The sequence below is a fragment of the Cheilinus undulatus genome, linkage group 19, assembly GCF_018320785.1.
Source record: "Cheilinus undulatus linkage group 19, ASM1832078v1, whole genome shotgun sequence".
Classification (NCBI taxonomy): domain Eukaryota; kingdom Metazoa; phylum Chordata; class Actinopteri; order Labriformes; family Labridae; genus Cheilinus; species Cheilinus undulatus.
Window position 1 is genome coordinate 24,751,446 of NC_054883.1, and position 14,825 is coordinate 24,766,270.

The 14,825-nt window shown below is 41.0% G+C and overlaps 1 protein-coding gene across 1 annotated transcript in view; it reads left to right on the forward strand.

Annotated features, from left to right (window-relative positions):
• LOC121526995 overlaps nt 1-14,825 on the forward strand; it is a 135,173-nt gene that overhangs the window by 96,889 nt on the left and 23,459 nt on the right. The window contains exon 5 of the mRNA XM_041813623.1: nt 5,019-5,137. Within this exon, the coding sequence (XP_041669557.1) occupies nt 5,019-5,137 (119 nt within the window). The remainder of the gene's footprint in view (nt 1-5,018; nt 5,138-14,825) is intronic.

Consider the following 14,825-nt stretch of genomic DNA (forward strand, 5'->3'; position numbering starts at 1 on the left):
GGGCGCTCTAGCGTTGCGTGCTGCAGAGCGGGTTTAAGAGAAGCGAGACGCTTCCAGCATCACGAAATCGGTCGACGATCGCCTGCGATGCCCAATCGAACAAAGAAAGGGTGGAGGAGTAGTAGAGGGAGGAGGGTGGATGGGGGAGGGATGAACCTGGTGGAAGGTTAAACAGGGGGGAGGCATTAATGGGGTTATCCTGTGGGGGTGGGGTCTATAGAAAGCATCAGAAGATACAGACATCCATACTTAGATAGTTTTTCATAATGAGGCTACGGTGTGTGGGTGTGGGTTTGTGTGCATGTGTGTTGCGTGACTAATCTGTGCCTGCTACAATGAGTGACGGAGCGTAGGGCTGATCTCTTGGAGTGAGCCACATGCCCCCTGACAGCACACCCATAAGAGAAACACGCAAACATGCCTGCAACACGCAACACACACGTCACCAATGCACATGTGACAGTTCTGCACGCCACACTCCTATAGGCTAATTGCATGTATGCTACACACTAGTGTGGTAGTAGAACAACCTGGGATGTACTATAAGTAGTATTTAATGGAGTGTGACTTGATGCTTTTACAACTTTTTCTCCTCTACCAATGGAGAGATGCGATGCAGAGAGCATGAGATCACAGAAATAATTCTGTCTTCACGTCCAACCACAGGGATCATCTCTGCTGGACTCACATAAAGAAAATAAAGATTCCTAACTCTGTTTGAAGCTCCTAAAGACCCTTCAGAGGACCCCCCTTTGAGCTCCAGATGTAAAGTTTCCCTGTGAGTTAGCTCCCCTCACAGAGGGATCAGAGGTCAAGCTCATTGTGGAACTGGAGAGCTGTCACCGTATTCAGCAGGGAGGCGGATTTTCCTGCAGTTTTTGTGTCTGAAAACGTCCTTTAACAGATTTGTAGCTCGTTCCCCATCTTGTGGAGACACATCCTTCTTTTATGGACTATGAAATTAACTTCTCAAACCGTATTTGAAATGCTTCAAATAAGGGCTGTCAAATGGTTGAACCTTTCAATCACAATCACTTTTCCCTTATGTTGAATCCTCACTAGCTTCCTTTTAAACTGTTTTTGGTTCATTTTAGATATTTTTTTCTTGAAGTAAGGGTAACTGACCTCCTATTTGGATTCACACAGGCTTTTATTTTGAAACAAAATAAGGACCTTCAGGTAGATTGAAGATTATCACATGAACATAACCTCAGTAAAAGAAACTTGTTATGGATTGAAAGGCAATAAAGGAACAGAAAAAGGCAAGTGATGACTCTTGACTTGTCCACTGAGCTGTCTGTGAGTTTTTAAAGGTAAATGAAGCATAAAGGAGCTGTGGTGGACTTATTCTACACCTGTGTGGCTGCAGGGAGATGCTAACTTGACTTAAAGCATGTGATTAAAACCCCTTAGAATTGAGAGTTAAATTAGTCTAGGAATACCTAAATTAAATTGAACGCTGTGTTTAAACCATCTGGATTCCAAGCTGAAACAAGGTGTCTTTAGAAAGGTAACATTCTGAAATTTCTCCCCAAACTGTCTAGCTCACTGTAGTTGCTACTATTATTTAGTAATCCAACAAAAATAAAATATTCCCCAAATTAATGCCAAAAGGTAAAATAGTCCGCTGTTCACAAACTATTCTCTGCCCACTGATCAGGGCTGCGTGCCACGGCACAGCGCTCTAGACATGCTTTTAGTGGCGGGTCACTCGCCTTTGGTTGGAGCAATCCCCGCAGTGCTTCTGTGCGCGGCGCAGTCATATGTGTAAATTGCAGGTAATGCTTAACCTTATCAGTATAATATATAATGGCACTACTTCATGCACTTAAAGACGTAAGGATATGTGAGTGATGTCAACACAAGAAGCAGTGTTATCAGATGGGACTTAGTTTATATGTGGTCCACGAGAAGTAAGTGAATAGTCAAGTACGTCTGTTATGTTATGTGAAGTCAGGTTGTGCTAATAAAGTTAACAAAAGACTGTCTGCATCCTAATCATTATTATTAATCTTTCTAGTAAGGAGGACAGACACAAGATCTCTCCTTTATGTTCTTTCAAACAAAAAATCGACAGCAGAGTTGTGAAAATCAGACCAGACAAACGTGTCCTGACTAAGGCCACAGTAGGGAACACTTCCTCAACCATATCTGCTGCCACAGGCCTGTTTATCTCAGCTTTTTTGATTACCTATTATAGTCTTTAAAACTCAAGCTCTGGCTGCTTGGTAGGTAACAGCATCATGCAGTTATCTCACTCAGGATCCAGGGGTCTTTACTAGCTTTGTGCTAAGGTGTTCCCTTTGCAGGTGTTCAGAAAGATTTGATTTTGACTTCATGGCAGTGGAGCGTTGTTCCTGTCTCGTCACAGTTTACTTTTCACCGTCACATTCTTGTCCTTTTCGGCAACAAATCCAAAGTAGTGTTCATATCTCTGAGTTGTTTCTCAGTGCTCCCGTTTCACACATAGCTGTAGAATTTACAGTAACACAAGCAACAAGATTATCATTTTACAGACAAATGCTATGTGATATTTTATACCACGTAACACCCAACACTTGCCTTAAACCACAAGGAATATTAAAAAAGAAGACCAGCTGGTGAAATTATGACGGCAAAAAAAGTAAAGTAAGACAAACAGTTCCACACTAGGTCTGACAGCCAGCTGACAAGATCAGCCATCCTCCATGTTTGTTTTTGTTCTGCATTCACTTTGATCATGCACACTTCCTCTACTGTGTGTGTTCAGAGGATTAAAACCTCAAAAATGGGTTGACACAGTCCTCACATCTGTGGTCTAACACGTTTTTAAATTTGATGTATTTACAAAAATCATCCAGTGTTAAGCCAGCCTTAATGCCAGAGCTGATATTCACAGTTTTTCTATGTTGTATATTATTTTCTTTTGTTATCTGTGCTGCAGAAACATCCACATATTCAGTTTTTTTGGTCAACAAGTTCAAAGTTGTCCATCCTGACGCCCTCCTTGCTCCCTCCTCTGTTTTGTTCTTCGTGCATGTGTGGATATCGTGTGAGAGGAATCCCGTAAAGTCATGAAATCCTTCACTGTTTGTCTTGTTAGTCAGGCCCACCACACACACTAATACCTGGAGTTAGCAGAGAGAGAAAAAAACAGTCTAATACAGTTAATGTGTCAGCCACATGTGTGAGTGTCATCCAGCCCTCTCACTGCTGCTATCAGAGGATTTCTCACCATGTTTTTGTTTCTGTCTCAACTTTTTGCTCTGAGCGTGTAGCAAACCAAAATATCAAAGACAGGAGTTAAACATGCTGGAGATTTTCTCGGTTCACTTTCCAGACTGTGAAAAAACATAAATGTGGAGAAATCACTGTTTTGCTAAGGTTGAATGACGAGCACCTAGTGTGATTTTCTAATGTTGAGTCCATCTGTTCTGTAATACCTGTCCCTTTCACCAAAAACTGAACATATTTTATAGTTTGCCTATTTTATAAAATCCCTTTTGAGGTGTGTTAGGAGGACCTAACGATCTCTTCACTGTCTATATCACAGAAGAGCTAGACATTTAATCTAAAACTTCTTTTTGTCTCCATAAAGGGGACCCACAGTCTGATTATGCTTATGAGCCTCATATGATACTCGAGAGAGCTCATTCAATATGTCACTCTCATGTTCACCATGTACCTTCACTGGTGTGTGACGATACCTCCTCTTCCAAGTCCTTGTTCACACGGAGATGAAAATTATATATTTCCATTTCATTTCAAGAAAAGTTTCCCATAAATATGGGATCATTTCAGGAAATGTCCGTGTAAGCACAGAACCACTGAAAACGACTGAAAACGCTCTAGTATCAATGCCAAGCTTGTGAGTGATGCTGTATTGCTGCCACAGAAATGCACCAAAAGAGAGAAGAAGATTACAAAAAACTGCCACAAACTTTCTCCAGGTTGCCCTACTGGTTGTTCTCCACGGTGGATTTAAGAACATCTGGTGTATGCTGTTCTCGGTGGCAGTAAAGTAGCATCAGATTTTGCTGTAAAAGCTGAAGAAAGATGCGGTTGGCTGTCCGCACGGAGACAAAATGGTAGGCATATACAGATTTGTTCACTCTGGGAGCCGGTTTCAAAAAGTAGCGTTTACGGCCTCCTGTGTGGATGACACGCCAATACAACAAAAAAACGTTGCGTATAGACCTGAATTTGTCTCTGTGTGGCCCAAGTGTTGCTGCATATTTACAGCTGCAGACTCTATTGTTCAGACTGCAGAGACAACTTTTGCAGCATCTTGACTGAAGGTTTTTATGATTTGCCAATTATTTACATATCCAATAAATGTCTTGGTACTGTAGTTTTGATTCCTCCCGACAAAACCTGGTGCAAAAATGCACCAGCCTATATGCTTCAAACCAGAGCGTACACATCAGATTTCATGCTTTCACCCTAGTCAAAGATGCACATATTTAGATCAGGGAAGTTAATACAATTTTTGGGGAGTAGCATTCCCCTAAATCTCCAAAGTATTTATAAAACTCTCTGCAAGGCCCTAGTAGTCTGTCATCTCTCAACCTGAGGTTGGGGGTTTGATCTTCAGCTCTTGTCAAAGTGTCCTTGAACATCAAATTTGCACCCAAGTTTCAGAGAGTTTTTAAAGTGTATGAATGGGATCAGTTAATACTTATACTGAGACAAGTAAAACTGAAGATGCTTTATTGTGTTTGAGCATTCAAAGGTAGAAATTTCTATTTGAATTGACACACTTAAACAATTGCATATTGGCTGACCATAGGGGGAGAGAAGCTTGCTGAAGCTCCATTTAAACAGGTTTGTTTAGTTATTTTTGGCCAGTTCTTGTCTGCAAGGGAAAACAGTGGATGCAGAGTTGATGTTTATGTTATTGCGAACATCCAGGATGTATGGATGCTAAAGCAGCATCCTTGCATGCCTAAATACATAGTTTGCATTGTTTTTCAGTTGTTTTAATGTGAGTAATCTCCCTCATTCCAGTCCATTCATGCTTCTCTTCTTCTTTCTCACAGCAACTCAAGAGAAGACCTCCAGGAAGCAGATCATCAACACGGCATCCTCCAACCCTGAACCCAGGAAAGAGAGCCTTCCACTGGGCAGCTCAGTGAACGAGAGCAGCCTCCTGCTGGAGGTGAGAAACCACACGGCTGTTACTGTGTGTGCGTGTTCATGAACCTGTGTGACATGAAATGCTCAGCAGCCTGCGAAGTGAGGAGGCCGTTTGTGTCTGAGTGATGGGGTGAGAATTGGGAAGTAGAGGGGAGCGAGGGTGGGGTTTTAGAGTGTTTGTGTGTGCGTGTGTGCCCTTCGCCCTCTTCCCTGACCTCCTTTGCAGGGCAGCCGTGTTGCGTGACATCGGGGTGAGACGGGAGTGTCAGAGCTGATGAAGGAGGTGGGGACTCACACACGCTGGCGGCTTCAGAAGCCAGTCATGTGTGCGTGCTTCTGTGTGTGTCTGCATGTATGAGCGCCTCTGTGTCTGAACGCATGTGGTCGTGTGTGAAAGTGAGCAGAAGAGAGTGAGAAGAGCACACCGAACCTGTCAACACCAATCAGAGCTTTGAGCAGAGGCGTGTTTGTCGGTCGAGCTGTGACCTCTAATCAGTCTGTGATCACAGATTAATTATACATACAAATTTCTCCTGATATCACACGAAACTTCTTGTTATTTTGACATGAAATGAGAACACCCAGTTAAACTTGGCACACATGCTCATGATGCATATTTTGGATTAAACCTGAGGGCTTTTGTTGCTGACTTCTTAGAAATCTGATTGTTTCTCTTGGAGGCATCAGAGCGATGGGACTCCATGAGAACTGTGGGAGAATCAGATCATTTCTGCAAACTCGATATCCCTATTGTTGTTTTTAAATCAAGAAATGATACACAGGGACACAGACACAGTCAGGGAGGCAAGCTGACTCACTGATGCTTCTGTTAACGTGTCAGGTTGTCTCAGAGGGCCTCTGAACAAAAGGAGAGATTGACCGTCGTGATGAGCCGCCTCCCGTTGCGTGACTCAACCTGCAGAGGGGCCTCACAGCAAACTGTGCATTAGTCGTTATGGCGACGGAATCCCAGGAGAGGAAGACGATGGATATATGTGTGCATGATTGTGTCTTGGATTGCGTGTCTTTGTCAGCGTCTGGTTATGTTTGTGTTTTTGTCGTTAAAGTGTGTGTCTGTTAAAGTGACCACACCAGATTTCAGGAGGCTGATATTCTGTCAATATTTATATAATGCAATAACAATGTTGGAGTTTTTGTACTTGATATTAAGGTAGTACCTGACACACCAGATGGACTATTTCACCTATCCCTTGCATGGACTTATTTCACATTCATCTGGGAAACCTCCCATAGAAAGTGTTTGCGAAGGGCAGGACTTTGCTGTTACATTTGTGATGGGCAAATCAGAGCATCAAGACAAAGTGAGTTCACACGCATGCACAACTCTGGTGGTAATCTGCTCTCGACAGGCAAACGCCACCATAGTTTTTGAACAGTGGAGCTTGTTTGAGTATAAAAACTCATGCCGAGGCAGTTCGAGAGGAGTGCAAAAATGTCTCCTTCAGCAAACTTTCAGTGTGACTCTTTGTGGCCCATGTCTGATGAAAGTGCTGCTATACTAAAGCTACATCCGAGCTAATCGCTCCACCAGCAGCCATTGTATGCACAGGCTTACAGTACAATTACAAAACCCCAAAGTACTGTGGCCCAGCTCTGATTAAACTATTGTTATACTATAGCTCCATCCAAGCTTATCTTTCCACCAGCTGCCATTTTTTTTTACCAGCTTACAGTACAACTCAACTAAATCTGCAAATCTGTTAATGTCGCTCACTTATGTCTGGGTCTAGTTGTGGAGAATATTAGTAGAAATCAACTGTTCTTTTTATTTATCGAATTATTATTATAGCCACTACCAAAGTAGCATCTATCCTTTCTAACACAAAGTACTGGAACGTCACTGCTGACTGTCCTTAGTGACTGACAGTAGACCTGGAAGTTCTTCTTTACTGCTTTTACCTACTTCTACTCCGAGAATGCACAGGCCATGTCCTCGAATGGCTTGCCACCATTTCACCTAAGCAACAACAGCAGGTCTGCCTGCTGAGGGTGTGTCAGAACTAGAGTTATTCTGATTCTAATACCAACATCAGAAATACTTCTGATGCTGCTGAAAATGCAGGTATTGGTACTGGCTAGTACACGTGTTTGTGAGCCGTTCTGATACAGTTTTGTTTAAAACTCTTCCAGACCAGCATTGTCATGAACAATAAAAAATGATACAAGTTATTAAAAGTTAAATATCTCTCCTCTCTGTGTCAATGATACTATCCATGCCGTCATAGACGTCTAGCTAGCCTGGAACTTGGAGACTTTCAGCAACATCAGTAGATCCTACATTGAACGTCTTTTTATCTGTTTTATTATCAATTTTCAATCTTTAGCCCAAATTCTAACAGGGATAATGTTTTCCCAGAATGCTTTGTGAGGGGCTGTCAACCAATGGCAGGCTGCTCCATCATCACATCATGTTGTGTCAAACTGTGCATTCTTAAAGACGCAGATCATTAGGAAGACTGCCTGAATAGTGTCTAGTGGAGAGAAAGCAGGATAGAGAGCCCGTGATGTGTCCTTCAGTGTCATTGTTATTTTGATATATAGCAGTTAAACTCTCAATGATTACACTGGTTTCAGATCAGTACTTGGTATTGGCCAAGACCCAACGCTCTGGTGTCAGAATCGGTATCAGGAAGGAAAAAAAAATGTGTAGGAACATCTCTACTTTAAACCTTCTTGTCCCGTCTTGCCCATCTTAAGGCTAAGATGGTAAAAACGAAGTAGGCTGTGTCTCTGATTCATGGTCAAAAGAGAACCCGTAAATACCATTATTCCTAAAAGTGTTATCAAAATCTCGGCTAATTGTAGCTCTGCTAAAGCTCAGGTAAATCAGTGATAAACACATAAAAATCCCATAATTTCAATTATGTATAAGTACCCAGTAGTTACATGGTTGACATGCCTTTATTTTGAAACAGCCATATCAGGAAAGGGAATGTTTTTTCGAATAATAGCAATGTAAGACAGCTCAGAAATCTGAAAATCCAAACAAAAGGTGGGGGAAATGAAACTTTAAACCACACATACCGATTTAGAAACTACAGCATCTGAAGAAATGAACACTCAGTGACTTAAAACATGAAAAGGGGATGTATAATGTATTGGTGAGCATGAATAACTGCTGCAGCAGCTGTGTCACTAACAGCAGATGGATGGTCCTCCCGTTACACTCAACACCATCTGACTGCTCGCTTCATAAATCAATGCACCTTTTTTCAGTGTGTTTATATTTTCACGTTAGTTTTAAATTTTATTTTGTATTTATTTATTTTGTTTTCCTCTTTTTTGTGTGATGTTTTAAACACTGCAGGATTTACCAACAATCAAAGGTAGTTCTCAATAACACAATATGGAAAAACAGTCTCTGTTAGTATAAGATAGATTAAAAAGGTGTGCATCCTGGACCTTATTTTTTCTTGTTGAACAAAACTTGTGCTGAAACCATGACCTATGTGAGCCATTACAGATGTCACTGATAGCATGTATCAAACCTAAGTTAAATTAAAAAGAATCATATGTGTCTTATTCGAGGCTTTTATTTGGCTGATATTCAGCATTTTTCATGCTCTGTATCATATTGCAGTATTATTCTAACATGTGTTCAGGATGAGTGTGCTGAAGGTGGTTAAAGGTTAAACGTTTGCTCTGACCTCATCGTCGCTGCTTTCATCTCATCACAGCGAGACAGAGGAAAAACCAGAGAAACCATGTAAAAACAATGAGACAGACCTCCTCCTCCCTCCCTCCTCCTCCTTCTCTGCTCCCACATTCACTGAACCAATATTTTATTTTGGGCTCTGCGTGCAAAGCGCCTCTTAAGTTTTGTAAGTCAAAGCTTTTAGTCTCCCAGGGGCGGTTATGGGAGCCGGGGGCGTCGTAGCTGCAGATCTGTGGAGGAGCGAGCCAGCAGCAGGTGCCTGTTTCCATGAGCTAAAGGCTTCAGTATGTGAGGAACGAGGGAAATGTGATGGAGGGAACAGGGGGAGAAAAACAGCATCAAACACTGTAGACAAGAAATTACTGTAAATTTGTCTGTCCTTTGTTTTTTCCCTCATTCAAGCTATCTTTCTTTCCCTTCTTTAAGTAAAGACTACTCCTGTGTTTTCTTAGCTTTTTTGTTGCATACTAACATTATGTACAATCCATATTCCCAAAAAGTTGGGGCGCTGTGTAAAATGTAAATGAAAACAGAAGTCAATGATTGTCAAATCTCATAAACCCATATTTCATCCACAATACACAACAACATATCAGATGTTGAAACTGAGACATTTTACCACTTCATGAAAATATTCGCTCATTTTGAATTTGATGGCAGCAACACATCTAAAAAACGTAGGGACAGGGCCATTTTTACCTCTGTGTAGCATCCCCTCTTCTTTAACAACTGTCTGTTAACGTCTGGGAAGTGAGGAGACCAGTTGCTGGAATATGGGTGAAGAATGTTGTCCCATTCTATCCTGATGTAGGATTCTAGCTGGGTCTTCTTTGCTGAATTTTTTCCTTTTCTGTTGCTCCAAATGCTTTCTATTGGTGAAAAGTCTGGACTGTAGTCAGGCCAGTTCAGGACCCATACTCTTCTATTGTGAAGCCATGCTGTTGTGATGGACGGGGTCTGTAGTTTAGCACTGCCTTTCTGAAATAGTCAAGGTCTTCCCTGAAAGAGACGTTGTCTGGATAGAAGCATATGTTTCTCTAAAACCTCTCTCAACTTTTCAGCATTGATAGTGCCTTTCCAGATGTATAAGCTGTCCACACCATAGGCGCCAAAGCAACCCCATACCATCAGAGATGTAGGCTTTAGAACTGAGCCAGGCTAACAAGCTGGATGGTCCCTCTCCTCTTTGGCAGCAGGACAGCATCCATGGTTTCCAGAAGGAATTTATATTTTGATTCCTCTGACAACAGAACAGTTTTCCAGTTTGCCTGTCCATTTTAGAGACCCTGTAAAGTGAAATCCAAAGTTTTTGTCTTAACACACTAGATGTGTTGGAATATGATTGCTGTAAACATGTGAAAACACTGAGATCTACATTTGACTAAATTTTGGATTGAGACTGTCAGAAAGTTTTTCACCTCTTTTCTGGCTGGGTTTAATTTGGGCCGGGCAAATATGTGGGCTCATGATGTCATGAGCCCACAGTGAGGAATGCCCCCCCCCCAACAGTACCATATAAAATCACAGAGCAGTTCATCTCAGTACAGTCTGTTGTTAGCTGATGTCACTGCCTTCATTGAAAGTTAACAGTCAGTTAAATGCTGTTTCTGATCATTGTGAGGTAAATTTGCCAAATCTATCAGTCACAGTGGCCTGTGAATCATTTAAAGTATCATAACAGTGATTTGAGCCAGAAAATGGACTATGTCTCTTCTTCTGAGGTTAACAAAAGGTCAAGAGACAGGATAATGGTGTGAGCGCTGTCCTCCATTCAGATTGTAGAATTCTTTAAATCTGAGAGGATCATATTTCACCTAAGTGAGCGTGGCTTCAGCTTATTCAACAGCCACGCCCACACCATCCTGGAGCAGATTTTACTGTTTCATTTCTCATGATTTTGAAGCTTAATTTCATAAACTTAGAGATATTTTAGTTCACTGAAATTTGACCTGGGGGCTCATTACACAGTGACCTGTCATACAACAAACCTAAACACAGATTTATTTTCACTTTACAGGGCCTTTAAATGAGCTTTGGCCCAGGGAAGATGGCAGCATTTCTGGATCGTGTTCACCTATGGCTTCTTATGTCCATAATCCAGCTTTAACTGTTATTCTCAGACAGCATGGCCAACTGTGTTGACAGACAGTGATTTCTGGAAGTGTTCCTGAGCCCTTGCAGTGATTTCCAGTCTAGAATCATGCCTGTTTTTAATGCAGTGGCCCCGTGGGCCACAAGATCATCAGCATCCAATAATAAACTTTAGCCTTTTCTCTTGTCCCAGAGATTTCTCCAGATTCTCTGACTCTTTTGATGATATTATGGACAATAGAAGGTGGGATATTCAAAGGAAGACATTTATGGAGTCACCATTTTAGATACAGTTTTCTCAGATTGGTGAACTCTGTCCATCTCATTTCTATGAGACTCTGCCTCTCTAAAATGCTCCTTTTATACCCAGTCATGCTAGGGGCCTGTTGCAAAATGATCCTCAAGCTGGTTTTCATTGGTACCACTTACTTTTCCAGCCTTTTGTTGCCCTGTCCCTACTTTTTTTGGGATGCGTTGTTGCCATCAAATTTAAAATGAGCAACTATTTTTCATAAAATGGTAAAATGTCTTAGTTTCAACATCTGATATGTTGTTTATGTTCTATTGTGAATAATAGATTTGCAGATCATTGCATGTTTTTTTTATATATATTTTACACAGCGCCTCAACTTTTTTGGGAATTGGGATTTTGAAATATGTATTTTATATTTTTTTATTTGCCTCTTTTTCATCTGGTCATTGTCTTTTATTTTTGTTCTGATTGGTATCCCTGTGGCAGCAGAGCTTGCATACTGTACATCTAAAGAAAAAATGTTTCTCTCATTTTTTTATTCAAGGCTCACTTTCTGTGAAATAACCTATAATTGGACTGTCTTGTTCCAGCATTAATGAGGAGTTTCCCATGCTGGATTTGGACATGTGAAATACAAAAACACCACACTCATACTAAGTTTTCTCCCAAGTATTCACTTTTGAAATTCAATTACAGCAATCACCCAACAAAATATACAGCCTGACCTCTTTCCAAAGCCTCTGCTCCAGCAGAATAAAAATGTCACAGTCTTAAATGAAAAATATACTGCTGCATTTTAATGACTTGGAAAAGAAAGGTGAACTGGCTAAATAAAAATCTCATCATGCAAATGTTAGTCCTTTTATTGCAGTCGGTCCTGCTGAAGGCAACTAAACAGTGGAGTGTATTCAGCCTGTTTTTGCCCCCATTGTTTGGACAGATTTCAGGTCACTGAGCCAGAGATTTAAATGCAAAAGGCTTTAGTGGGTACAGAAGAGCTTTGCAACTGGATGAACATTTTTAGAAATCTTAACTGTGTGTGAATGAAACAGAAAAAGATCCCATTGGTGAAGCAATACCACATCTTCACCAGATAAACTCATCTTATCTGCACATATATACATGGCTTTAATAGGGGATAGATGCCTGGAGGTTTTATTTAACATATAAAACAGATATTTTCATATTTCCTTGGATGGCATGGTAAAAAAAATGCAGTTTTCATAAATATTTTACATTTTAAACAGCATGCCGTTACCAGATGTTTGCTCAACCCCCAGTGAACAACATATGAAGGCCGCACACTAACATCATTATGACAAACATCATAAAACTATCTTAATTATTATGCAGAAATATTCAAAAGTTAGATAGCTGTGGTATGACCACTGCATTTTAACACTGACATACAAAGTAGCATGCAGCTATGGTTATATCAGGAATTAGTCTGTAAATTGACTACTGTCTATAATAGCATCTCAGTTATCTACTGCTCCCCTCTTTAGAGCTTGTAAGGCTGCAGATGTACTTGGTACTTAGTGCTAACTAACGTGGATGTTTAATATGCATGTTTTCATTAAATAAATATATGATAAGGGCATTTGGACATTATAACAACAAACTATAGAAAGAGTAATAGCAAGAATTACAGCCCAGTTGGCTAAAAGTCACCAGTTAACATGGTCACTAATTCAACCAATACACTGCAAGTTTAGACAATATAATGTAATATAATTAGGGCTGTCAATAGATTAAAAATTGTAATCGCGATTAATCTCACAAATTCCGTAGTTAACTTGTGATTAGTCGCAAATTAATCACACTTTTTTGTCTGTTCTAAATGTACCTTACAGTACTATTTCTCAAGATTTAAATACCCTTATTAACACAAGTGGACAAAAATGCTTTCTTTATGCAAATGTTTGTTCATGTCAACAACCCAAACCAACAACAGATAAAGTCCAGAAAATTCTGTAGTCTGAGCTCAAAGATAATTTTTTTCTTCCTAAATAAAGGAGACCCACAGTCTAATAATGCTTTCAGCTTATATTATGATACTCTACAGAGCTCATTCACTAACCTCTGCTCTCCTGTCACACACCAGCCTCCGCTGCTCTGTCTCCTCCTCATGATGCAGCTGTACATTCACCATGCATCAGACAATCTCCTATGGGGACTGCAGAGTCTTTGACAGTTTTGCAGCATCTTGATTGAATGTTATTTAAATTTGACTTTTATTTACAGTTCCTGTCGATTGTTTTAGTAAGTTTCGTTTTTTTCCGAATACTTTCACTTTCAAGCAGGAGCTGTATGGGGATGAGAGTGGACCTTTAGGAGATGTGATCGGACCAGTCAACAGTCAATAGCGCAGCTGTGGTGCCGGATCATGGCAGATATAATAGCCTAAATAAATGAATAAATCATACTGGCCCATAAGTGTGTCAGCACACTGGGAAATGCCCGGTATGCCAGATAGCGAGTCCATCCCTGCAGTGTTGTCTGAGTGTCTCCATTGTAAACAAATCCAGCATGGCGAGGGGGGCGGCTCTCTGCATTAGCGGTGTGCATGGCCAGCGAGTGGTACGGGCTATTTAAGACTCTACGAACTTCCTGTAACTCCGTTCATGTCGACAGTAGGAGAAAATAACTTAAGTCTTATCTGACATGATCTGAAAGCTGAACCTGTCATTCAAAAGTGTCTGTCCTTTATCCATTTCTGCTTGCTTGTACCGCATCACGACGGCACCACTTCCTGGTCTGGCAAACTATGGGATGGGTCGAGGGTCATACAGAATGCGCATGCGTTACCCGTGCGACAAAAAATTTAGCGGCGTTAAAAGTAATTTGAGTTAATTCGATATTAACGTGTTAACTTTGACAGCCCTAAATATAATATAATATAATTTATCAGTATTATAAATTAATACTACAGAAGTCCTGATCCTAGAAATAAACATAGTAAAACCTCCTTGAGTGTGTTTCCATGTTTGTATTTTATATCCTACACATCATGTGGCTGTTAATGGCCTGAGCTCTCTTGTGCGCCCCCTAGTGGTGTTCCTGAGAAACATGTCATGTATAGGGGAGTATATATAGAAGACTGCTTAAGTTGCATGCATGAATGCAAGGTGAAGCAGCAACTTTATTTCTGACCTCAGTGCAGCCTAAACAGTATGTATGTAGATCCGCAATGTTCAGGTTTTGTTGAGTTGATTCAGACTTAGGAAAATGGGAGGGAATCTAATACATGTGTGCTTCTCTACATTGAATTGGTAGCATCAGTTCTTCCTTTGCACATGCTGTGTGTTGAAATGTCTGTGTGCAGCAGAGCCACACTCCCCTCTGCATGTCCTGAATCCGCGCAGGTTGTCCTTGTCAAATATCATCTTCATCTTCACCACAAAGAACCCTGAGTCATCCTCTTCTGCTCCCAGCTCATCATATATGTTTCTCACATGTTGTCATGTCACTGTGACGATATGTCCCTGTCACTGCACTGCTGTGTCACAACATGACTCACACACCTCGGGACACATCACAAAACACACACACACACACACGCACGCACACCCCAGCAGGTATGAGAGGGCTTCCTGCAGCGCTCAGCTCGCTCAGGCAATCAGATCACTGTGAGGAGAGAGAGAAGGAGACGTAGGCAAAGTGTGTGTAAATGTGAATTAAGAGGCCACA